At 55.9% G+C, this 24,335-nt stretch overlaps 10 protein-coding genes across 10 annotated transcripts; 4 read left to right on the forward strand and 6 right to left on the reverse strand.

Moving 5' to 3' along the window:
- Positions 1-1,900: 1,900 nt before the first annotated feature.
- Positions 1,901-3,257, forward strand: SLS55_010387 (uncharacterized protein; the record flags this gene model as incomplete). Its single annotated transcript, XM_066781769.1, has 2 exons — positions 1,901-2,405; positions 2,632-3,257. 2 exons carry the CDS (start codon positions 1,901-1,903, stop codon positions 3,255-3,257), a joined length of 1,131 nt encoding a protein of 376 aa, XP_066628052.1.
- A 900-nt stretch (positions 3,258-4,157) lies between these two features.
- SLS55_010388 (uncharacterized protein) lies at positions 4,158-5,571 on the forward strand (the record flags this gene model as incomplete). The annotated part of the gene is made up of 3 exons (XM_066781770.1): positions 4,158-4,740; positions 4,791-5,105; positions 5,171-5,571. The coding sequence occupies 3 exons, from the start codon at positions 4,158-4,160 to the stop codon at positions 5,569-5,571; spliced, it is 1,299 nt and encodes a 432-aa protein (XP_066628053.1).
- Positions 5,572-6,065: 494 nt separating this feature from the next.
- On the reverse strand, positions 6,066-6,989 carry SLS55_010389 (uncharacterized protein; the record flags this gene model as incomplete). The annotated part of the gene is made up of 2 exons (XM_066781771.1): positions 6,066-6,925; positions 6,986-6,989. The coding sequence occupies 2 exons, from the start codon at positions 6,987-6,989 to the stop codon at positions 6,066-6,068; spliced, it is 864 nt and encodes a 287-aa protein (XP_066628054.1).
- Positions 6,990-8,002: 1,013 nt separating this feature from the next.
- Positions 8,003-9,527, reverse strand: SLS55_010390 (uncharacterized protein; the record flags this gene model as incomplete). Its single annotated transcript, XM_066781772.1, has 3 exons — positions 8,003-8,574; positions 8,648-9,219; positions 9,307-9,527. 3 exons carry the CDS (start codon positions 9,525-9,527, stop codon positions 8,003-8,005), a joined length of 1,365 nt encoding a protein of 454 aa, XP_066628055.1.
- A 2,073-nt stretch (positions 9,528-11,600) lies between these two features.
- On the reverse strand, positions 11,601-12,148 carry SLS55_010391 (uncharacterized protein; the record flags this gene model as incomplete). The annotated part of the gene is made up of 3 exons (XM_066781773.1): positions 11,601-11,779; positions 11,838-11,999; positions 12,052-12,148. 3 exons carry the CDS (start codon positions 12,146-12,148, stop codon positions 11,601-11,603), a joined length of 438 nt encoding a protein of 145 aa, XP_066628056.1.
- Positions 12,149-13,773: 1,625 nt separating this feature from the next.
- SLS55_010392 (uncharacterized protein) lies at positions 13,774-14,298 on the reverse strand (the record flags this gene model as incomplete). Its single annotated transcript, XM_066781774.1, has 1 exon — positions 13,774-14,298. One exon carries the CDS (start codon positions 14,296-14,298, stop codon positions 13,774-13,776), a length of 525 nt encoding a protein of 174 aa, XP_066628057.1.
- A 1,894-nt stretch (positions 14,299-16,192) lies between these two features.
- On the reverse strand, positions 16,193-17,008 carry SLS55_010393 (uncharacterized protein; the record flags this gene model as incomplete). The annotated part of the gene is made up of 1 exon (XM_066781775.1): positions 16,193-17,008. One exon carries the CDS (start codon positions 17,006-17,008, stop codon positions 16,193-16,195), a length of 816 nt encoding a protein of 271 aa, XP_066628058.1.
- Positions 17,009-18,019: 1,011 nt separating this feature from the next.
- On the forward strand, positions 18,020-18,871 carry SLS55_010394 (uncharacterized protein; the record flags this gene model as incomplete). The annotated part of the gene is made up of 1 exon (XM_066781776.1): positions 18,020-18,871. One exon carries the CDS (start codon positions 18,020-18,022, stop codon positions 18,869-18,871), a length of 852 nt encoding a protein of 283 aa, XP_066628059.1.
- A 2,178-nt stretch (positions 18,872-21,049) lies between these two features.
- SLS55_010395 (uncharacterized protein) lies at positions 21,050-21,583 on the forward strand (the record flags this gene model as incomplete). The annotated part of the gene is made up of 2 exons (XM_066781777.1): positions 21,050-21,434; positions 21,501-21,583. 2 exons carry the CDS (start codon positions 21,050-21,052, stop codon positions 21,581-21,583), a joined length of 468 nt encoding a protein of 155 aa, XP_066628060.1.
- Positions 21,584-21,832: 249 nt separating this feature from the next.
- SLS55_010396 (uncharacterized protein) lies at positions 21,833-23,968 on the reverse strand (the record flags this gene model as incomplete). Its single annotated transcript, XM_066781778.1, is given in 2 exon segments — positions 21,833-23,946; positions 23,962-23,968. The coding sequence occupies 2 exon segments, from the start codon at positions 23,966-23,968 to the stop codon at positions 21,833-21,835; spliced, it is 2,121 nt and encodes a 706-aa protein (XP_066628061.1).
- Between the last annotated feature and the right edge of the window lie 367 nt (positions 23,969-24,335).

Below are 24,335 nucleotides of genomic sequence, written 5' to 3' on the forward strand. Positions count from 1 at the left end.
GTGAGAGTGACGAAAACCCTTGGATCCGTGTGGACGAGAAAAGGGCAGCCTCACAGGATTCGACCACTTATACCGCATTGACCGGTCTGCTCGTGGTTGGAGTTCCAGACAATGAAGCCACCCATTTCTCGATGGAGTCCATATACCTCTCTTGCAACTGTGGCTTTGGCAAGGAGTTCTCTCGGTCCGAGAGCTCGAGTACGCTAGGCACAGATGTTACCGGCTTACAGACAGAACTGGAACCCAACAACAAATTTACACAAGGTTCAACAGTCTATTTCTCCACTTGGGATGCTACATTGTTCATCGGCTCTGCAAATCCACCAGTGCCATCGAACGGTACTCACTGGAACATTTTTTACATCTCCGCCCTAACGGAACACTTTGGTACTGCTGTCTACAGTCCTGGGACAACCTTCTGGTACTACAATTGTACTGTCGCCGTTGCGCATGTCGAATCATCCGTCCGTTGCGAGGGGAAAACCTGTCGGGTAGATCGCATGAGAAGAGCCAAGACAGATCCAGCATCAGCTGTCGAGTATCTAATGATGTACGGGGACTGGGCTAACCTTGTGACCAATCTTCCGGATGTTGCGGGCAACGGATCACTCTTGTCTGGAATTGATGCATATATGACGGGCCAACCCCCGCTGAGCTCACGCAGAAAAGACTCGGATCTTGGTACTATCTCACCAGAAACTTTTTCGAAGCGCCTCTCCGTCCTTCTCAATACAATGTGGCAAATCAGCCTCGCGCCAATTCCGACAGTCAATGCGATCTCTACCAAGGATGCGGACACATCGAACAACACACAGACGTACATCACCGGATACTTTTCCGCAAAAAGCACCACAGCTTCAACGTTGACCCCAGTATCTCTCTACAGAATTTCGCTCGTCTGGGTGTGTCTACTAATTGCAGTAACAACGATTCTACAGATCTGTGCTATAGTTGGACTGGTGCTTAAACTCAAAACTGCTGCCCCGGACGTGTTGGGCTACGTGTCAACTCTGACCTGGGACAATTCTCGTACTACCGTTCCCGCAGGTGGCCACACATTGGACGGACTCCATCGAGCAAGGCTGCTTGACGACTTGCAAGTTCAGCTAGCTGACACCCAGCCACAAGACATTCAGAAAGGGAAAATTGCATTTAGGAGCGTCGAAACGGCGGACGAGTTTCTGGAAGGCAGACTGAGAGGGAATCGGGCTTACGAGTAACGAAACAACGTCCATGTCTGCATGCACCACACTCTTCTTCCAAGTATTCTTTCTATTTGAGTTCAGAAATGGCGTTCTGGTCTGTTCCCAATTGAGTCCATGGTATGCCAGATCTGCCACGGTTCGGTTTTTCTATTGATTGCCATTGACGGGCGCAACGGCAGTCTAGTGTTGGCTAAAATTGAACATAAATAAAAATAAATCCAATTCCTGATTAATCGCACACATGGAGAGATTCTGTTCGCCATAGCTGTTAAATGGCTTTCATTATTTGCGGCGCAATTGGAGATTTACATGCGTAGCCATGTGGCTTTTACCCACTAGTATCGCTGCCTTACCATGGCTCGTCTTCCGAAGGTCCCAACACGTGTTCCCGTTGGATATTTATATTAATAATACGCTTCGTAGACTAAAATACGCACAAAGAGACAAATGGGTAGAAGCCCTTTTCATCTCCGCAGCGTAGCCGTTCGTGGCGTACCAACTTTTACAGGTGGAATCTACCTGGCATTGGGGAGATGCAGTTTGCACAAGTGACGTCACTGGCTCGTGAAGCTGCCGAGACGGGGTCCACTCACGTAAGGTGCTTCGCTTAGGGACGGGCACATTTTCTCTTCGCGACTCTGCTCGACAAAGACTTGGTTTCCTCACCGCTCCGCCACCCAAGCTCTATCCTCACCATGCCAGAGCTTCCGGAAGATGCCCTCTTCCTGATCGTGAAGGAGCTCAACTTGCTTCACCGTCGAGAGATGCGCAGCCCGCCGCCGACCCTACTTTCGCAATATGCTGGTGTCGGTCGCACATGGAACGCCATCATCGAGCGCAAGACCTTCAGCCACCTTCGCGTCTACTCGCCGGGCCACCAACGCCCCATCACTCCCGCTCGGTTCAAGCAGCTAATGGATCGCGATCCTGCCAGATGGGACGCTCTCAGCACAGTCTCGTTCTATGCCAGCTACCCTATAGCCTGTAATTCTGAGCGAGGTCGTTCGGAAGCAGGCAAGGCCGTGAACAACGCACACTTCTCGTCGTCCGTGCGAGAGTTCTGGAAGGTGCTGAAGACGTTAGACGCGCACGAGGGCAAAGCACGAGACCTATTATTCAGCACCCTACAGGTTCCGAACGACAACATCTTTGTCCCTGGCGGGGACGCATACCTGCACTTGGTCGGCGAACCGCTACCACGTCTGCGCTGCCTCACTGGCTTTCGCACAGACCGTTGCGAGCCCATATGGCCGTCATCCCTCATGCACTTGGCTGCTTCAATTGACGGACTGACAACCACCGCCCTTCGCTTCGACGATAATATAGAGGATTTTGAGCTGCTGCGCCGATATCGGGAAGGTGTGCATACCCCTCCTGTTCCACCGCCCTGGCAAGAGAAGCTGCTCACCATACTTCTCTCCCGTAGACCTCGGAAGATGCATTAGCCAGACTCCAACCTCCTGTACCGACTTCAGCGCCGAATTTGGCTATTCCTACTCCGGTTTCGACGAGATGTTGGCCGTCGCTCCCTCCACCGCCGACACGCTCTGCATCCAGCTACGCAGCCTCTCCATGTGCCTGCGTCACCTCAACCTCGAACGTCTGCCCGTGTCGCCAGCGCTGTTCTGGCCGACCACCGATGAACATCTGGGCGACCGCACAGCCGCAGCTTTCGCACCGTCATGGCCAAACCTCGAAACTGTCACGGTGCTCTTCGCGCCGCTGGACTCATACCATATTGCCCCACTCCCCGAGAGGGGCCTGCAACAACTCATGGTGGCAGCCGGCCAGGCCGTTCATTCCGAGATGCCGCGGCTGCAGAGGCTGTATATGGAACACCACGACGTGGACTCCGATGTGGCGCTTTCGCTTGCTAGGCACCCGAGGTGCGGGGACCCCTTCCACCTCGACTGGCATTCTGAGCCGCCGGTGCCGCTGACCGAAGAGGTTCTTCGCACGTGGGGACTGGAGCGGGAGGGGTGCCGTGAGGACTGGGATAAGGATGATCCTCCGGACTGGTATACATTGTCTGCAGTAGTGCCGTGGCGGTAAACGAGCTGGAGCACTGAAATGAGTGGTGGTGGCGGTATCGTAATGTAAACGAAGGAGATGTATCATTTGGGTTACGAGGCAGGGAGCGAGAAGCGGAAAGACTAGCCCTCGGCTACGCTGTCGCCGTACATGGCAGGAACCACCCAAGCAGCGCCAAGGCTGCCACCCAGAAACCTACGAGGAAGGAGCTATTATGGCCGCACTGATTATTTCTCGGTGACCTCATATAGCAGGAGCAGAGGCCGCGCTAGCGCAGTCACCTAGCAGCCAGCTTTGCGACTCTCTTTCCTTGGCCAACCCAACCCCCGCCAGCAGCATTGTGCTCCTCAACCCTGCCATCGTTATGGCGCACATATCAGCATTTCTCCTGCCCTTCTCCTGACGCTGAGCGGCTGCTACGGTAGCGGCCCACGCGATGGACCCAATCGCGTAGTATACGGCATTAAGGCCGCAGTCGTTTTTTTGTCAATATCAAGCAAAGTGTCGCATATTGGGTCTTCTTCGATAACCGACGCTCATTCCAGGCCAAGATCGACATCGCTAAAGAGAGAGGTCTTGGGGGCTATTCATCTCGAGATTCGAGAAAGATGGCAATACATTGGATGCACTCTCTGGTGTGATTGGGAATGGTCTGGGAATTCCACCTGATGTCACATCACAAGCTGCTGTGCGGTGGCGACGTCATTGGCAATGGATCGGCGATGGCCCGTGTGCGGAGCTCCATAAGTACTTAATGCCCACACCGCCCGCCTCGATCCCATCCCCTCAAATCACCCACCCGCCAAGCATCATGCCGGATCTCCCCGAAGATATTCTCTACCTTATTGTGACCGAGCTTATCCATATAGAGAGATACGACGGGTCCGGCCGGCTCTCGAAATATGCCGGCGTCAGTCGGAGATGGATGCCATCATTGAGCGCGAGATTTTCAATGACCTTGACGTCGCCTCCGACGTCCCGCCGGCACTGTCCGACGTGGGAATACTTCCCCAGCGCTCAATCACGCTAAGTCGCTTCAAGAAGATGATGGAACGCGATGACGGGCGGCGACGCAGCATCGTCAGCCGCATCTCCATCCGTGCCCACTACCTGTATAGCCTTGAGAGCGAAGAGGCACGATCCGACGCCGGCCAGGCGGTAAACAACGAACATTTCTCGCGATCCATCCATAAGATGTGGAAAGTGCTGGAAGACTGGGGGGCGGCAAACAGGAGACCATTGACGCTGGACCTCGCCGCTTCTAGCATGTTGCCGCCGAAGATCGATGCCAGGTGCCCCCAAAGAGACAAGCCATACCTTCATCTCACCGGCGCCCCACTGCCTCGACTGCGCGGCGTTGGCAGCTTCGAATTGGATGACGACCCTCGCATATGGCCCCCATCTCTGTTCCGCATGGTCGGATCCATGACGGCGCTCACCAGCACCACGTTCGTATTCGATGACATGATGGGAGATGATGAGCTGCGTCAACAGTATCGTGAAGGTATCTCGCCCCGCCCCTCCGCACCTAACAGCAGACACTCACCTCCGCAGACCTGGGCAAGAGCCTCTCTCTGATCCCGCCCACCTGCACCGACTTTGAAGCAAGATTCTGCAGCCGTTATTGCGCCTTCGACAGCGAGGAGCCCGTCGTCGCCGCCTCCAAGCCCGACATACTCTGCATCAACCTGCGCCGCCATCTCGCGACGCACCTGCGCGACCTGCGCCTCGACTGTCTGCGTGTATCGCCCGCGCTGTTCTGGCCGTCCGCCTTCGAGCAGCAGCAGCAGCAGCAGCCCCTGCCATCCCCGCCGTCATGGCCGCACCTGGAGATCCTCGAGGTGGTGTTCGAGCAACAGGACTCGTACGGTGAGTGGTTCCCCATTCTCCCCTCCTCGCTCTCTCCCGCCCCTACTGACACCCGCTACCAACAGGCCTCTTCCACGCCGACCACACAGTCGACGAGCTCACCCACTACGCCACCCTACCAGCCCGTGACCGAATGGACTTAAGCCTCACGCGCTCCATCCCACGGCCCGAGCGTGGACTGTACCAGCTCTTCGCGGCAGCCGGGCGCGCAGTGCGCCTGGGCGGCATGCCGCGGCTGGAAAGGCTGCACGCGACTGGCCAGCACGTCAAGTTCTTTTTCGGGCACTGGAATGGTGATGAGGAGTTCGAAATCAATTGGAAGAGCATACCGTCGGTGGCGTGGACGGATGAGATGTTTGAGGCGTGGGGTTTGGCCAGGGAGGACTGCCGGGTCGACAGTTCCGAGGGGGATCCTTGGGACGGGAGAACTGATTGGCTCTTGGAGGCGGACGTGCCCTGGCGGTGATTGGGGGAGTAGCGAGGGGGACGGTGGGCTTTGGTGGAAAGATGGTGAGATATCGAGTGTCGGGCTTCTGGCGTGGTATGGTCGCCATGCGCTTGGCCAATATCGGCGAAAGACGAGATTCTGGTAAATCCGGGGGTGTGGGAAACAAATATATCGGAGTGTCACTTGGGCTGACGGTTGCATTGATTGTACGGACATTAATGTAAGTCTTGCACGCAGAAAAATCCAAGCATCGGATCAAACTCACTACGTATGTACATACAAACAGTACAACGGGAACGAGCATCTACCAACGTACCCACGCCGTGCATCTCACACAACCTCACCCACTCAACCCCTCCGCCAAACTCACGCAAACTTCCCATCAACCCACTCCCCATAATCCTCCCCCAACACCTCCTCAATCGCCACCGGCGCCTCCAGCTCCTCCGCAAAACTCGCCCTCGCCCTCTCATCCCAGCTGCCCGGCCCAGTATTCCCGTACTCAGCAAACGTCACATTCCCCGTGTTATTCTGGCTCGTAGACCAAATAGCCCAGCCCTCGGGATTGACGACGTCGCCCAGCCGGACGCGCTGGAAGACGACGCGGGCGAAGTCGCGCCACGGCCGCCCGAGGTAGTACGCGCCCGCGGGCACGGCACCCGCGCCGGGCGCCGCGTCCACGCTGCCGCCGTCGATGACGTACCAGTTCGCGTCGGAGTTGTTGCGGCCGCTCGCCGTGATCCAGCCGGTCCCGCTGATGGGCGCGGGGACCCGCAGGTCGCAGTTGGCGAACCAGGCTGAGGCGCGCATGCCGAAGATGAAGTCGGTGGCGCCTGTTGTGTGGATGGTGGGGTTAGTGGGGTGGCTTGGGGGTTTTGTGCGGGAGGGCAGGGGGGTGGTGGCGGCGGCGACGTACCCTCGATGTAGGTGTTGCCGATGTAGTGCTTGCCGATGTGCGACAGCAGGGTGTCCTGGTAGCCGGTCATCTTGCAGCCGTAGTAGGCCTGGTGCGTCGCCATGGCCGACACGGCGACGGCCTGGCTGCCCTCGCCGTACGTGTTGGCGATGTTGAGGTTGTAGACGTTGAAGTGCGGCGAGTGGGCGCGCAGGGTCGCCGTGAGGTCGTTGGTCAGGTTGAAGGCCTGGCTGAGCCCCGAGGTGAGGGTGACGGTGTTGGCGTGGTACGACGTGTCGTTGGCCGAGTAGCCGACGATGGAAATGGGCCCCGCGTGCTTGGACACGTACACTTGCTCCTCGTAGACGCCCGGCCAGATGAAGATGGTTTGGGCTTTGGTCGTGTTGGACAGCGCGTTGACGGCCTCTTGGATGGTCGGGAACTTGCCGTCAGAGCCGCCGACGGTGATGGCGTTGTCTGGCGGTGACGTCAAAGAAAGAGCGGAGCCGACGAGGCATGGAATGATAAATGAGAGACGCATGGTTGAGAGAGTGAGTGTGGTTGGTTGCCGCTTTGAAACCGCTGCAGTCAGCCCTTAAGTATGAGCCCAGCGACGAGCAGCTCATGCAGGGGCAAAGAACCGAGAAGTTCGGGGAATTGTGTTAATATCGAAACTTCAACTGTCATGACTATTACCCGAAGCAAAGAAGCGGGGATGGTGTCGTGTCCGTCCTCCCTCCACGGATGTTCTGCCAATCAAGATGGCGGAGCAGCCGGAACGGTCGGAGGCATACGTCTGTGGAATACGTTTGAAACGGCAGCGTAGCTTAAAGATTCATGGAATGCATCTTCCATGAATTAAACTCGTCCGTGCTGGTGGATCATGGGCGGTGATTGGATACTTATGCTCGCTTAGCCTACATCCGTATGCACGGTTGGCTTTTCAGCCGCACTGACTCGATACGATCTTCGTAATGCCGTTCATGTTTTATAAGCCTGAGCACGACTGGTTGGTAACGTGCTTGTGCAGCATTCTGGAGTTGAATATGCACTGGACGGACCTGAGGTCCGATACGCATCAGGGTAAAATAATCAGTATTCGTTTGAGCGAGGTTCCTGTACGAGAGAATGGTCAGCCAAGCGTGCCAAGAAATACATATTTGAATGGGTCTGCTAGCGTGTCCTGTAATCCATCAGTCCATCCATTCCGAAGCTCCCATAGCCAGCGGTTTTGAAAGTCCAGGTCTGTATCTGGATAAAGATAATCAAGTCTTGGATGCGTAGGTACTGGAGGGCCCGGACAGTCGTAGTACGAGGGATTGCAGGATTGTTGGTGGCACATCGAGCTATGATGCCGCGTCGTGTATGTGTAAAAGTAGGCGACTCTTTACCAGCGTGGTTCTTGTATTGGGCTAGTAACATGCTATAGGCAAGGTAGGCAAGGCAGGCAAGGCATGTAAGGCAGGCAAGGAAGGTAAGGCAGGCAAGGCAGACAAGGCAGGCAAGGCGGGCAAGGCTCGGTAAGAACCTCTCAGTCTTGCACCGCCCAGCACCCTACTCCTCCCCCATAAACCACACCTGCTCCAACAACTCTCCCGCCCCCGGCCTCTTTTCCGGATCATACTCCAAACACCACCTCACCAACCCACACACCACGCGCGCCTCCCCCTCCCCCACACCAACCCCCGGCTTCTCCTTCTCAAACCTCTCCTCCAGCGTCTCCCCCGGCACATACACCGCGCGGCCCCCCTCGCCATCCCCATGCGGATTCAGCCTCTCGCCACGCGGCCCAAACCACCTGTCCCTTCGCGGCCACGCATCCATGATGAACGGTGGCAGCGGGCGGATAGTGTCGTAGATTTGGGTCAGGTGGTCGTCGTCGGCGTCGTCGAGCTCGGATTGGTCGTGCGAGAGCAGCGCGACGACGAAGAGGGGCGTGCCGGTGATGAACTCGTAGATGAGGCAGCCGAAGGCCCACATGTCGATGGCGGGGCCGAGGGGCTGTGGTCCCTGGGCAGAGGGGTCGTCGGTGGTGGTGCGGAGGCGGGAGGAGGGGAGGATGAGCTCTGGGGCGCGCAGGGCGATGGGCGTGATGGTGGAGGAGGGTGGGTGTGCGGTGAAGAAGGCTGGACGCGGTCAGTATCGGGGTGGTGGGTGTCCGTGATGGTGCTGGAAGGGGGGAGGAGAAGAGTGGCTCACATGCGCCTAGGTCTGACAGCTTTACGTGAAGATGTTCCGGGACGAGTCGGACGCGGTCGTGGAGCGGTTGTGGGATGTAGAGCGTCTTCGGCGCCCATCTGTCTTCTTTACCGTCGACGCGCCGGAGCTGCACGGATGTACTGGCTTCGTCTTGCTTCAGTTCATCCTCGGCGACGGAGCTGAGATCGTCGATGGCGAAGAGCATGTTTCCTGGCTGGACATCGCCGTGCACGACACCGTTTGAGTGGAGGAAGGCGAGACTGAGCAGTGCGTGGCGGAGGATCTTCTTGGCCATCCAGTAGGGGTAGCGCTGGCGCACTCCAAACGTCTTTGGTTTGTTTTCTGGCAACTCTTCTACCAGCGACGCGGCTGTGATGCCCATGGGCTCGAATACCATGCACCTGTGCGTGCCGTTGGGGCCGGTGTGGGTGAAGGTGTCCAGCAAGGTGGTCACGTGCTGAGAGTTTGGGTCGCTCGGTGCCCGTTGCGAGAGATGGTCGAGGATAGAAAGCTCGGTGACTGTAGTTGATGCCTTGGCTACCATGATTTTGAGGGCGACATAGCGCGGAGTCCTGTGATGGTGGTTGTACTCAGCCACGTGAGCAATGCAAGATGGCACACGGCATACAAAAATAAAAATAAAAAAAATAAAAACCTACTTGGTGTCGACAGCCAGCCATACAATTGAGTATGCACCATCACCAAGCTTGCGGATGACCCTGTATCTGCCATTGTGAAACCTGTCTCCAAGGTTGACGGGGTGAAAACCGCCAGGACAGTAGTCTTCGGGAAACTCGCAGAGAGCACCGGAATAGACGAAGCGCCATTCGTCAGGGGTTTCGGGAACCTTGGCGGGAGGAGTACTGGGGGGAGAAGCCATGGCAGCGGCAATTGGAGAGGTGGGAAAGGGCTGGAAGATAGAGACACGAAATGGATGTGCACACTGACGCGAGCAGTGGTTGCAGCTTGCAAGTGATTATGGCGAGAGGCGGACTGGAATGATGTCTGAGGCGGGGCGTTTGTTACGCCGCGCGACGCGCAACGCGTCCTTTGTTGACTGGCTGTGCCGCAGTCTGTTTGCTTGAAATTTCCTAATTAGGTCAAGCGCACTTTCGGTCCTGAACACCTGGTTTCTTAACACGTTGGCATAGTAAGCCGTTGAATTCCATCCCAACCACCCGTAAGCGGAGAGATGGCCATCATCATGAAAACAAGAAATATAGTATGAAAGCTTATTAATAACACTATCGTTTGTTGAGACGCCCTATATTAAGTTGTAATCGCCATGCCGGCAGACATGCCTTGTTCTTTAAGCCACAGTGTGGTTTCCCAGCAGGCGGTAATATTACCTATCACCTAAAATACCATCTCATTTATCATCGTCGAATATAATGTCTATAACATGCTTTATAATTGAACGTGCGTCACTAGGCAGTGCTGTTACAATACCATTGTTTTTATATTGCGAAGATGTACACGCTACATTGTTCAGAAACCGTCACTACAGTCTCCGAGAGATAAAAATATGTTTCGCCTTCATGTTTGTATTTTGTTCGATATCACTCTACTTCCTACCTTCATCATGAAGTCTCACAGCCTTATATACCGCGAGGAAAACATGTACAGGAAAAAGCTGGAAAAGAGAAAACGAATTGCTTCTGAAGTGGAAACTTGGTCAAACACACCTGCGGCTGCTGCATGCGCCGTTATCAGGTAAGCTGTCCTTCTCCACTACAACGATATATATACTCATTACTAATACCGCGGCAGCAACGGGCCACACACGAGTTGGTCAGACGCTACGGTCCACATCACCGTCGATTACTACAACAGATGGGGTTGGAGGCTCTCCAGGATAGGGTTCTTACGGCTGGCTCGAGTCACAATATGCTCCCCTGGAGCAGAGTGGGCACCGTACCTAACTACTCTTACACCCTCGGCTCTCCAGGATAGGGTTCTTACGGCTGACTCGAGTCACAATATGCTCCCCGGGAGCGGAGTGGGCACCGTACCTAACTACTCTTACACCCTCGGCTCTCTAGGATAGGGTTCTTACGGCTGACTCGAGTCACAATATGCTCCCCGGGAGCGGAGTGGGCACCGTACTTAACTACTCTTACACCCTCACCCTTGGCTTGCTTCCTGACAGCACCGAGAACATGGAATTCCTCTTCAGGCTTCTGTGGAGGGTGGCCAAGATCACGAAGCCGAACGACGGCGTGTACGTCATCCTCAAGCCATGTTGGAGGCTCTCCAGGATACATATACCTAGCTACTACTGACACGAGTTGGTCAGACGCTACGGTCCACATCACCGTCGATTACTACAACAGATGGGGTGGGAAGCTCTCCAGGATACATATACCTAGCTACTACTGAAAAGCAGATCCTATGGCCGACGGCAACTTCGACGATCGGTCAGCCTGTCACGCAAAGTGGTCATGAGTGACCCGGTCCGACATGGGACTGTAAGCTCGGCTGCTTGCGTTACCAGACTGACTGATGCATGGATACATTCATGAGAAGGTCAAGGGCCAGCCCACAAACCCCAGAGCAGTTTAGCCTTGCATTGCGTGGCGCTTCCTACAGTAAACTCTTTGAATGCATCCGTGTTTCTCCTTCCTCGTATTCTTATCTTCTTCTCCTTTCGCTGTGAAGTTAGTTCTTGACCATTTGCTTGACGTACGTCCTATTTCTACTAGTGCGCATCGTAAGAAAAAATATAAAAGCGTGTTGTGGCCATGTTGCGCACAGTATAACATCACCCAGCACTCACCAAACATTTCGAGAAAAGTTTGAAAAAGCCAAACATAACATTAAGCGAGTGAACTAATGGTCTATAAAGCAAGCACAGCCTTCCACCTCCCGTCTCTCATCCCGAACTCACCAACCCCCCGGAGTCCGAATCACCGCAGCGACACCAACCATCCCCTCGCTACTCATCATCGCCCGCTCAAAGGTGGCAGCCCCACCTCGCGGCGAGCTTATCACGGAACGCAAGAATCATGCAGTCCTCGATCCAATCGCCGACGACGACAATGCCAAACTTGGCGGACTGGTTGTTGTCGATGAACCAGCTCTGGTCGGCGGCGCTGTAGTAGCACGAGACGTCGCCGTCGATGGCGCTGCACTCTGCAAATCCCCCTCGATCAGAATCAGACTCAAGAAGTAAAGAAGCGGTGCGACTTACTCGCGAGAGCGTCACCGCCGAAGTCGCTGCAGGAATCGCCGAGCTGGTCGGGGTCGATGTCCGGGCGGGTGATGGAGAAGGCGATGCGGTAGCGTCGGTAGGGATACTCCACCCACCATTTGTGGACCATGGCGGCCTTGGCGACGCAGTCGACGCGTTTCTCTGCCGGTGGTGTGTCAGTGGTGCTGGGGTGTGGAGTGGGAGATGGTCTTACCGAGGGGGTTGAGGGGGGCGTCGCTGGTGGGAGCCGCAACGGCAGAGGCGGAAAGGCTCAGGACGATGGCGGTGATGGTGGAGGCGGAGAACTTCATGATGGATGGTGTTTGTAGAAAGAGCTGGGTATTGCGCTGGTTGTTGGGGAATGCGGAGTAGCGGTGGTTGCGATGTGAGTGTGAATGTGGTGGTGGATGGGTGACTTGATGTTGGAATATAAGGACGGGTATTAAGTGCAGTCGGCTGTGCTTTTTGCCCAACAGTTATGAGCCCGGGCGCGCTGATTAGTGCAATAATAGCCCCCTTAGCCTCCCACCTCACCAATACGGCAAATCGGCTAAAATAGCCAAAATCGGCCATAGTCCCACCGACTCGGCCATAGTGCTACGGGCAGAGTGCTAGTTAGGTCGTGTGTTCGAATCTTAGCAAGCGAGAAATGCTTAAACTGTAAAGAATTTACCACGATAGAGGGGAGGGTCTACGGGTCCACCTTCGCCTCATTTCTTCGCCAAAGGTGAGGGGGTGTGTTGGAATATAAGGAGGGGTAACCGACTACTGCATCAAGTGCAGTCGGCTGTGCTTTTTGCCTAACACTTAAAGTGCGTTCTCGTCGCCTTTTATCTCTTCTTGAAGTCTTGTCAAAGTCAAAAATAGACCACTGCAATGTGTCTCATCTGCATGGACTCTTGATCCCTCCGAAAATTGGTTGTTGCAACCCCTTCCAACCCCACTGCCAGAAGCAGCTCTTCTGGGATGATGCTGACCGCTGTTCAGCTACGATGTCCTGAATCGTAGCCGCTGCAAGGGACGGTAGAGGAGGCTCGGGCGCATTGGAGCATCGATGTGGGAATCCTGACTTACTTTGGTTGGTGTGCAGTGTGGTTGGTCTGCGCACGATGACTGCCAAGAGAGTGGTGGCGCAGCCGGATGCAGGAGTTATCCGCCTTATCCTATCGCATCGCAAACGCCTCAAGCCATGGCAGGCTACCCCAGATCATAGAATTCTAAACGAAAGATTATTTGGTCAAGTCAGATCGATCGGGGCTGTAGCACTGGATGAGAGTGGTTTGTTGATGCTCCTGAGTGGTGGCCTTAGGGCTCAGCTGCCTGTCCGACCAGGTCGTAGGTGGTGTTGGCTGTTGTGAGCAGCGTGAAGGCCTGGGAAAGTCCCGATCGGCTGAGGCACAGAGCTTCCGGAATTGCACATTAGGTGGCGAACCGTCTGGAAGTACCCGCAGTGTTGAAAAGTTGCCCGACAGAGAAATTCAGGGCTGGAATGATGCGTGGGGTTCCTGGCGTATGTACGAGGTGCGGTTGGTTTGGGTTCTCAGAGCGCGAGCTGAGAACAACGTGTTTCTCTTGGGAGATAAGATATCAAATGCCACTGTCGTGGAGTCGGATAGGGTGTCGATTGGCGCAAAAGCACTTCGAGAACTCTCTTAATGTCGGCGGAAGGAGAATCGGAGAGATTAGGATAGTAGAAGAAGCCTTCATCAATGTCTACATCCACGTTCCGAGAGTGAAGAAGATATATCAACAGCAAGGTGTTGTTGGCAGGTGGACGAGACGGAATCCGTTGTCACAGAGTATCAAGTATAATTGGTTACCTCATAACACCCACCGGCCGAGCCATCACCGACATCCGAGAGCGCTGATAGTTAAGACCGTCTGTACTGCATTACATTTCCTACGTGCCCGTCCGATATCGCAAGTACCGACCCAATCATTCAACCTTGAAGCAAACATCCTCCTCCAACGCCTTGCCCGCCACAACCGGCTTCTGCGACCTCATCATAACCAGCAGCATCCTCGCCCACTGCTCCGTCTCGTTTTCCCACCCATGCATCGTCGCCTGCTGCACGACCACATCATTCGCCTTCACCGTCGTCCGTGATCCATCGTCTAACGTAAGCACCACTTCTCCCTGCACCACATACACATAATCCAACGACACCGTCCTGTGCAGGGGGAACTTGGCTCCTGGTGGGACATCCAGAATGCGCATGATGGCGCCGTCGTTGGTGAGGCCAGTCTCCAGCTGCGCTTTGTCTTGCGGGGAAGACACGTCGGCGGGCAGCTCTTCGGTGGCCCAGAGGGGCGTGATTGACGGCCCGATTTGCAGAGGGATGCCGGGGAGGGCTTCGTCGCTCTTGACGACGGCGGCGGCCGAGGCGTTGTGACCGGTCACTACTCTGCGGACCGGCGGGAGCGGAGAGGGTGTTGATGGGGAGGGAGCGTTGTCGGCCATGATGAGAAGTATGTGTTGCTGTTTTCAGTTAGCTATTTAGGATATATGACGGGTTTTCAGAGCGTGAACATACGTAAGGACGTGCTTTGGTCGGGAATGCGTGTGGATGTTCGCAGAGAATATGATGTTCACGCTAAGAAAATCCGATGGCGCAAGACTGGATTTATATAGAGCGCTCATCATGTGCCCCACTATTGACTGGCATATTTGGAATTGCTATATGTGGTTGCGTTGGATGAGCAGCCGGGGGTCGGGGGGAAAGAGGCTAATGATGTGCGTAAGGGGCTCGAACACGGCCCGATTTGGAAAGAGATAGGTCAGTTGCTGTCCCGTGCGCGATGCGGGACATTGGGACCGGCTTCCAATGGCGTAACACGCAAGCTCCCCTCATGCTTAATTCTACTTTCCCCTGAGGCTTTGACGTCAACTTGACCTTGGAGTCAGTAATCGTTGCTCGAAAGTCAGATGTTTTTCCCCAATCGCTGCGGCGTGGACTTTCACTCAGTATCTATGCTTCAATTCAAGGCCATTGGTGCTGGCCAACAGCTTTGTTCTGCTCGCGAGGCTATGCAGATCATACAGGAGGATCGGGTTCGTTATGTCTCAGGACAGTGCACGTTTTCCCCACATCCTTCGACGCTTCGCATGCTGCTTCCGCAACTGTTCCGGAAAACGAGAGGGGAGCTTGGCGCATAACTTGTGGATGCTACGTATCCGACCTCCGTTCGTAATCGTCAAAGCACAATGACTTGCGCGGCTATACCATTCCCGTGACCATTTATTCCACCACAATGTCCTCCCGAAGCCCAAGTATTCCTCCCACTCTGCTTAACTTTTCTTCCGTCGCCACTGTAATTCCCGTGCCTTTATTTTGCTCATGTGGAGGTGTAGGGTAGTGCCGCTTCCTATTGTCCACTGAGGGTCTGAGGTGATCAACCTTGCGGCCCTCCTGGGAAACTGAACAGCGACTCGCCAGCTTCATCCAGCAGAGCATCACCTCCGTAACCGAGACGATGGCAACACACGGAAAGAAACAGTTTCTTTGGGGGACCATGCCAGCGTTTGACATATTCAACTTCCCGCACAACAAAGGCCCCGCAATGATATCAACCTCCTCTCTGCCGATACGTACATACATCCAGCCCAACATGCCCACCATCTCTCCCCTGCCCATCAACTATGCCGACCACCCCGACCACCCTCAGTCTGCGTGGTGGATTTCGGCAACCTCCTCAAACCCCTTCCCCAGCCTTCCATCCTTTAACATCGCCCAGACCAAACCAACACGGCCATCCTCAACAACATCATCTTCCCCGGCGTGGCCGGCAACGACTACACCTCACTGCGCTGTACATCACACCGCCCGCCCGCCGCCGCGGCCCACCATGCTGCACACGTGGTACTCCGCCAACCTCTCCCAATATCTATGCTCGCTCTTGCTGACCACAATCCTCCCGGTGATCGAGGATGTGTGCAGGAAGATATCCGCCTATCCGAAGAAGGGGAGGGATGGAACTCTGGGAGACGCTTACAAGTTTCGAATAGTAGTGGTTGAAACTCGGGCACAGATCTGACAAATCAAAATAGCGCATTCAGTCGTCCAGACTTCTGGAATAATGCTTGATTGTACGACTGCCGTTATGAGCAGAAACGGATCGAGTTGCTCCTTCCAGAACGCTGCTATGCAGAGACCCCCAAGGATGGCATCACACATGGCGGGGCAATTTTCCAGAGTGCGGGGTAGATGGCGCATGCGGTCTCTCCACAGATGTAGGGAGTACAGGGGCGGGAAGGCTCGGGTAGGCATTGCGTCATTTCCCCTTGATATGAAAGCTTTTATGCTACTATTCTACACGTGAAAATTAATGGAAAAAGGACAGACTCTCGGCCCAGCTCAACTGGGCACGCCGTTGATCGTCCAACCGTTTTCGGTCTTCACAAATGACAGGCGCTCGACGTCAGGATCCAGCCCGGTCAACGCATCGTCGACGAATTCCATGCCGCCGTCATCACTCCCCACAAATTTCTCCTCTTCTTCCTCCTCCTCCTCGCCCAATACTGACAACGGCGGTCCGTGATGGTGGTGATGGTAGATACTGCGCACCCATTTATACGCCACATCCGCCGCGGCGCGATTCGACGCAAACGCGCGCGTCACCTGCACCGGCACCCTCCGCGGGTTGTTCCACACGGTATCGAAAATGGTCTTGACCTGCCTGCTCTGCTGCTCGACGAGGGAGCTCGGGGCGTCGAACATGGCGGTGAAGAGGCGCGACAGGGGATCGTGCTCCTGCTTGGGCAGCTGCCGGATGATGTTCTTGCCCTGGTCGTGCGCGCGCGCGAACACCTCCTTGTTGTGGCCGTGGAACGAGTCGACGAGCTTCTCGGCCGCTTTCTCCAGCCGCTCCGGGTGCGGGTGCTTGCGGGCGATGGCGGCGAAGGTGTCGAGCTGCGACTCGAAGTATTGCTCGATGGAGTGGATGAGCTCGATCCCGACTTGCATCAGGTCGTTCTCGGATGGGTGGTTGCTCACGGAGCCGCGGGCTTGATTCAGGAACACCCGGGGGTCGTGTGCGTTGGCGACTTTTAAGGCGGTGAGAGCGTGGAGGGGGCCGTAGTTCTCTGTCGTGAGGCAGAGGTCGATGAAGTGCATGTGGCGGTCCACCCAGGCCTCCCAGTCGAGGTCGGTTGGGTTGGTGTACATGGCCATGTGGTGATGGGTGGATGTTCGCTGTGGTAAAAGGAGGGTCTCTTTGGTGGTAGCCAAGATGAACGAATGTAGTGTTGGTGTTGGAAAGAGCAATTTCAACTTGGCGATTTATACACACGGCTGGCACGAGAGTGGATCAAGGAAAGCGGAAATGATGTGCAGTAATAATGATGCCAAGAATGAGTGCTCGATCGCTGCAGGTGTATTTCGATGGCTGGTCAACGTGACGTGCTCGGGCGTCAGTGCGACGTGCCTTGTTGAGGGGAATGTGTGTTGCAGACCACCAACAGGGCCTAGCGTACCCGTTGGGCTGCGCATGGCAGGAAAGGGGCAGACGGTTACAGCAAAATCTAGAATGCGGAGAGGCTGTACCCCGCCCCCGCATCCCCGCATTCCCCCGGCCCGCTCCTTTTCTCAACCTCAATCCATTGCTGTTTTCGTTGAAATGGCCGTTTCCGTGCTGTTGCTTGTCCCTCTTCTCTATATCCGTCTATCCCGCTCATTTTCATCTCGTAACAGATACCACTTCGTTGACGTTTTCAATCCGCCTTCCCCACGCTGCGGGATAATGCTGTCGGCCGAGAAACACTGCTCCATTACGTCTACACCAAACACCGTGCTGTCTGTCACATGGGCCCATCACGGCTGCAACGACGCTCTCTCATTACATTCACCACTTTGTGGCCGTCATAGCCACAGCATGTGGCCATTCTCCCCGCCTTTATTCGTCAGCATTGACTTCTCCTTGCCTTGTTTCACATGCCGCAGGAGCCAGCACTGTGCTCGAGCTGTAGAGACAGACGCGAAGATATGATGAGAAGGGATGATTATATATAGGTGCTCGTCGTTCCATGCTATTCATCACAGCCAGCAACTTCCATCCAGCTTCATCAACAACAACCTTGCTCTACTAGCTCTAGGAACAACCTACATCCCACGTGAGACTTCTCCTACTTGACCTTAGCATGATGCACTCTAACGGAATACAGAAAAATGGCCGCATCGCTTACCATGTCTCCCGTCGAGCGTGACTGGACTCAGCTCCTCGATCAGCGCATCGACCTGATCCACTTCACCATCAACCAAGGCGACTCGCAGCTCATGAAGGCCGTGTTCGCGCAGGACCAGTCCAGCACGGTCGACCACCCGGCCTCGTTCTACGACCAAGCCAAGGCCCTCGGCCCCGAGGCCTTCGAGCGCGGCTCCAACGTGATCCGGGACCTTGAGCACCGGGCGCTGGAGACCAACAAGCGCATCAAGGGCGACACGGACAAGATCCGCGAGAGCATGGAGGAGCTCGCCAACAACGGCGACAACAACAACAACCCCGAGGAGTGGGAGCGCAACATCGACGAGAACATCGACCGCCTGCAGGAGACGTCGTACGACCAGCTCGAGGAGCTGCGCAACTTCGGCAAGAAGAAGATCCACGAGCTGCCGAGCCACCTGCGCCGCCACGGCGCGTACGCCTTCATGGGCGCCATCAGCGGCATCTTCGTCTTCCGCGACAACGCCGAGACGTTCCTCAAGGTCGCCCTCGACGACGTGAACTCGTGGTACCAGCAGCCCGAGGCCAAGGTCAAGGAGTTCGACGACATCACCCAGCGCTGGTACGAGGGCTCGCGCAACACCACCAAGGGCTGGTTCGGCGGCGCCCACCTGCTCCGCGGCGTCGCCCCCCTGGCCCACGCCGCACGCCGCCACCACGGCCGCCGCCACCGCCACGGCCGCCGCAACGGCCCCGCCGACAACCTCCCCGAGATCAAGGATATCGCGACGAAGCTGCAGTGCATGGGGCTCGACAGCTTCACCATCGTCCGCAAGGGCAATGGCTGGGCGCTGGAGATCGACTCCCCGGCTTAAGCGGTATGCCGCTGGCCAGGCTGGACCTGAAGTGATCATCTGTAGCCGTAGCTAAAAATGAAGTGAACACTCCTTTGTGCGATTCGAATCTCTCTGCCACCGTGCGTCGTGCAGTGTCCGTGCTTGAGACGACATCTGTCCCACACAAGTCAAGGAATTGAAAGGGCTAAACACGTCTCGATAAAGACTCGCTTCTAATGTAGTTTATCGTGATTAAGAAGGGGAGAGGCTCGCCTTCGCTTAGCGTGTTTCGCAAAGTACGACCGCTGCCAAGGTGGAGACACCCGCCTCGTGTCAGCACCGGAGCGGGCCGTCGGCCGTAAAGCCACTCAGTGCTGCCGACGTGCGCCATTCCCTATTTGAAGCTTGCAAAGACTTTTACGCTCATCTTCTCTATGTCTCGTACCCCAATACAGCTCGGATGATCATCAGTTCCCGGCTGCCATGCAGAAACCAACTGCTTTGTCGCCGGAAATAACACAAGAACGCCATCGTTTCAATTAGGTACCCGCCTGGGCATCCCCCGACGCCGGCCCCCTAAGCATCCCGCACCGGAAACCGCACATCTCCCTCCATCTCCACCGGCGATCGCGCATCCGTTAGCTCCGATGGCTTACTATTCGACGGCAACTCGTATTTGACCTCCACCCCGGCACTCGCCTCCAGCTCCGCCATTCCTTCACTCGACAGTTCTTGTGGAGGCTGCAGCTGCTCGTATCGTGTCTCGCGCTCCGCCGCTTCGCGTGTCCGCTTTCTTTTTCGTCCAAGGAAGAATATTGCGCCGGCCACGCCGCCAAGGAGAGTGGCACCGCCGATGACGCCGCCGACGGTTGCGCCGACTGAGGTACTGGTGCCAGCGGAGGCGGAGGTGGAGGCGGTGGATGAGGGGATCTCGTCGGGGGGCGTGCAGTTGTCGATGCTGTAGTAGAGCCAAGATGTGTTGTAGCAGTGGGCGACGTCGGCGATTCGGAGCGAGGTGGACGAGCAGGCGAGGCTGCTGTTGGAGTTGCTGCCGTAGATGGTGACTGCTCGCGGGGGAGCGTGTCAGCGTCGGTTTGGTGAGGGCGGTGCTGGTGCTTGAGTGTGCAACGTGTGCGAGGCTGCAAGTGAGTCTTGCTTACCACTACATCCTGGGTCCTGGTCTACGACTTGGAAACTCGAGTAATTGCTGTTTGTTCTCTCACTGAAGAGGGTGCAGGTGCCATCTGGATACCCGTTCGGGCCATTGATGTTGTCTTGGGATATCTTGCATTCTGTGTCCTTGTATGTGGAAATATCGGTCGCTAAACCTCGTGTTATGAAGCCATGGAGCATGCTGAACATCATGATAGACGATAGCATTTTGATAGGCGTTTGTTCGTCAGAGCAAACTTAGTCTTGGGGAAGTGTTGCAATTTTTCCGGCAATGAAGAGTGCGCGAGGCTGTAAGAACCGAGGTTGTGCATCTCCGGGTTCTATGCGGTCTCACAGAACACAGGATAAATAAAGGGATGGATACAGAAGGACAACTAAGGCGCCCATTGAGCTCCGTGGATAATCTGCCCTCAGCATCGTACCATGCTTAATTGCCGCAGTGTGTGGAAATTGGGGGAGCTGTTCAGCTTGATACCCTTGACCAATGACCTGCGCTCCCAACGATTGCTCGACGCGATACAGGTTGCCTCAATGTCACCTTTTAGGAAGGATAGTGTCAGGCTGGAAGTCGTACAAATACAAATGACCAGAATCCACGCAGCAATCTTACATCTCATGTCACTTTTTATTCATGGTACTATCAATATTAGAAACACGCATGAAACGTTACACGAAAGAGTGAGTTCAGCTGACTACTATAGGTACTGCCCCTCACATCCCACCCTATCAACACGCATAAAGCGTAACACGAAAGGGTGAGTTCAGCTGACTACTTTGGGTACTGGCCCCCACATCCAACCCCATTGATATGGACAAAATCACGAGGCTGAGGACCAAAGCCTCAATTCGGCTGGGCTGAGCTACTATACTTCCAGAAGTGCCCACTGGACGTCGGGACCGATATAAAATCATCGAATTTGCCATAGGAAGTACGCAGTACACACAAGCTCCTACACTCGGATACCAACCCCAATGCACTACACACTCAGCACCATCACTGCCCTCGCCTCCTTGGCACTCACCTCTGCCGCCGCCTGCACCAAAATGGGTTACATGACCCACACCTTCTACGGCTACCCCGACAACGACCCGCCCGGCCCAGCAATCGCGTATGACTGCGGACGTGGATACAGTGCGGGCGGCACGGGCACGTACTCCGACCCGTTGACGTTCGCGTCCGCGGAGGGCGAGTTCGACCAGTGCGAGGTCATCTACGACCCGTACCTGCGCAAGTACCTGCGCTACGAAGACTACTGCCAGGCGTGCACGGACGACTGGGCGGATGGGCAGAAGAGACACCTCGATGTGTGGACGGGGAGCGCAACGGTCAATGGAGGCGATGTTCAGATTGGTTGCGAGAATGACTTGACCCCGGGGGAGCAGAGCCAGACGATCGTGAGGAGGCCGGCCGATGACTTGCCGGTTGACAGTGAGTTACCTCCGTTTGAGTGGGTGGCGATTTTGCGGGCTGGGTTGACGTATGTGTGACTTGTAGCAACGCTGCTGTTCGCGAATGGCCAGTGCCGTACGGACCATGTTTACTCGAGCTACAACGTCGAGGACTACTGCACTTACTAGGACGCGCGAGGCATGGACAGGTGGAAGTCAAGAATCATGGCACTCTTGTAGTTTGGCTCTCCTGAGTACTTTTTCTTACATATCTGTATTGTTTTGGTGATCATTCTTTAATAATTTTGTTCACAAAGTCATTCATTCATATCTTTTTATTCTGATAGAAAGTTGAACCCCAAGTGTTATTCACCGAGTACTTAAAAATGGCTTTAGGACCTCATGGGCGAAAAATAGGGGCTTTCATGAAAATGTACCTTAAACCAAAACGACAAACTTAGACTCCATCCTCGGCAGCGGAATATCGCGCTCCCACTCCCACACTCCCGCCCATTCCCAGCCCACGTCCCCCTCCCCATCCCCATCCTCGCCTTCATCAGCGAAACAAACAGCGCAAAGCGGCCCGCCCCCTCTCCCCCTCTCCTCTGCGGCCTCGTACCTCTCCTCCGTCGTGGACCCCGAGCACGGCTGGATCAACATGGCACGTCCGTGGCGCCGCAGCAAGTCCATCGCGGCCGCCCAGCAGCGATTGATTCCGCTGCGGCCGCCGGCAGCAACAACCGTGCTCGTCACCCCCGACGACGACGATGGCGACGCCGTCAGCTGCGTCGAAACCGTCTGCGGATGTCCCTGATACAGAGGCTCGTCCTCCTCTCGCACTTCGTGCACGCGCCAGTCGCCGCGGAGCCCGGTGGCAGTGACCAGGGCGGTGGAGCTGCCGCCGCCGTCATGGGAGAAGAAGACGGCGTTGCCTTCTCCCCTGGCCGCGTCGGAGGTAGGGCTTTGCTGTTGCTGTTGCTGTTGCTGCTGGTGCGTGATGTTCGCGCGCACGTTGGGCGAGGCCGGCGCCCAGCTGAAACCGCGCACGTGCTTGATGCGGGGCGCGCTGGACATCAGGTAGGCGGTGTTGACGTGGATGTGGACGGTCGATTTCCACAGCGCGACGGGGTCGTCGAAGACGTCGGAGGTGGAACACAGAAGGCTCCAGATGACGATGTCGTCGCCGGGCCGGGTGGCGTAGCGGTGGCTGAGGAGGTTGCTAGCGTCCTCGATGCTCTTGCGGGACGTGTGGCGCCGGGTGGAGCCGGGCGGCGGTGCTGCTGTCGCGAGGAGGTGCTGGGTGGCGAGGGAGAGGGTGGCCAGGTCGAGGGAGCCGGCGCGCAGGACGTTTTGTATCAGGGCTTTGACGGAGATGAGGGCGTTGTTTTTGCAGAGGATGTGCAGGTTGTGGCTGCCGCGGATGGCTTCCAGCATCGTCCAAGCGCGCACGTTCCAGTCGCAGACGAGGAGGGTTGCGATCAGGCACTCTTCTTGGAATAACGGTCGCTGGCAAGAGTGCGGCGCTGGCATTGACATCATGTCACGGTCGCAGACCAGGACGATCTTGCTGAGGGAGAAGGTCTTGTTTATGTTCATGATTGCCTCGCGGCGGAGCTCGTGCTCTTCGGGGATGCATATCGTATCCATCCAGTAGGACGTGCAGCTGTTTGCCTCGGCGAGCTCCACGTAGCGATGGTGGATGCAACTGTTTATTCCGGTGCTGGGTCGGCCTCCCTGGCCATGGCTCCATACATGTGATATAGCCAGCGTTGACTCGGAAACCTTGCAGTATCGGATCTTCTTGGGGTTGCGTTCGAGCAGTATGGCCCTGCCACCCCTGACGGACAAGTAAGAGTCCCTGTCCCAGAGAACTTTCTCGCAGCTTCCAGTGCAGGTTTCGTCGTGGACTGACTGGTCTCCTCTAACCAAAGTCTTGCATGTGAATCGTCCACAGCTCTCGGGAGAGCTGCCGTCGCACGTTGAGCTCGACAGCGTGCATCGCGGCTCGTTCCGTCCATGCGCCGCTTCAAACCTGGAATGGAAGGTGCGAAAGTCCAGGCCGATGGACGCGTGTGACGATCGTAGAAGCTCGAATGCCCATGAGCACATGTATCCCGACTTGGGATTCGACCGGCCGTTGAGACTCGTCTGGGCCGACTGGTGGGACAGAAGCGACGGCCCGCGAAGGGCAAGCAGCTCGTTCCAAGCCCGCTCGTATCCTCTGAGCTGATTTTCCAGCACGTATGTGAAGAAGACCATGGCGGAGCGCTGCCAGGAGCACCAAAGAAAAGTTCCGAGAACGTGGAAGGTGTGGCGGTGGCGGACATCGATCTTGTCGTGGGATTGTTGAGATAGGTCCAGAAGCTCGGCGAGCATGTCCAGCCAACCTTTTATCGTGGAGGCCGCGGCGGGGTTGTTCATGCCGACGATTTTGGTTGTTAACGCTAGCCGGGTCGTGCAGGAGTCTATTGTCTGTGCGACCTTCAGCTCCTCCCATGGGCTCGCCTGCAGTCTGATTGAAGACGTATCCAGCACGGCCGAGTGAATGTAGTCTGCTGGCCACGGACGATCCATCTCCTCTCTTGTGCCCCGGTGAGACAAGTGGAAGCTGATTTTTGGTGGACATGGGGGTAGTCGACTCAAGAGTTTGGCTGCTTCCCGGACGTATTTCGATGTGCGCGGGGCGAAATGGCACAGCAGTTCATCGGATAAGATACTATCGAGAGAATGCCAGTGCGTGCGCGGGTCGTCAGCAGCCTGGATCATACGCTCCAGTATCTCGCTCAGTAATTCTCTCTTGTGTACTTTTCCACCCGTCTTTCCATGAGCCTTCCAACGGAACTCGGCGTTGCCTGGAGTGTGATCCGGAAACTCTCCTTGGCATGTTTTCCAAAGATTGTAAGTCCGCTGCTGCAGAGGTGGAACTCTGCTATATCCTTGG

The sequence above is a fragment of the Diplodia seriata genome, assembly GCF_021436955.1.
Source record: "Diplodia seriata strain FDS-637 chromosome Unknown scaffold_12, whole genome shotgun sequence".
Taxonomy (NCBI): Eukaryota; Fungi; Ascomycota; class Dothideomycetes; order Botryosphaeriales; family Botryosphaeriaceae; genus Diplodia; species Diplodia seriata.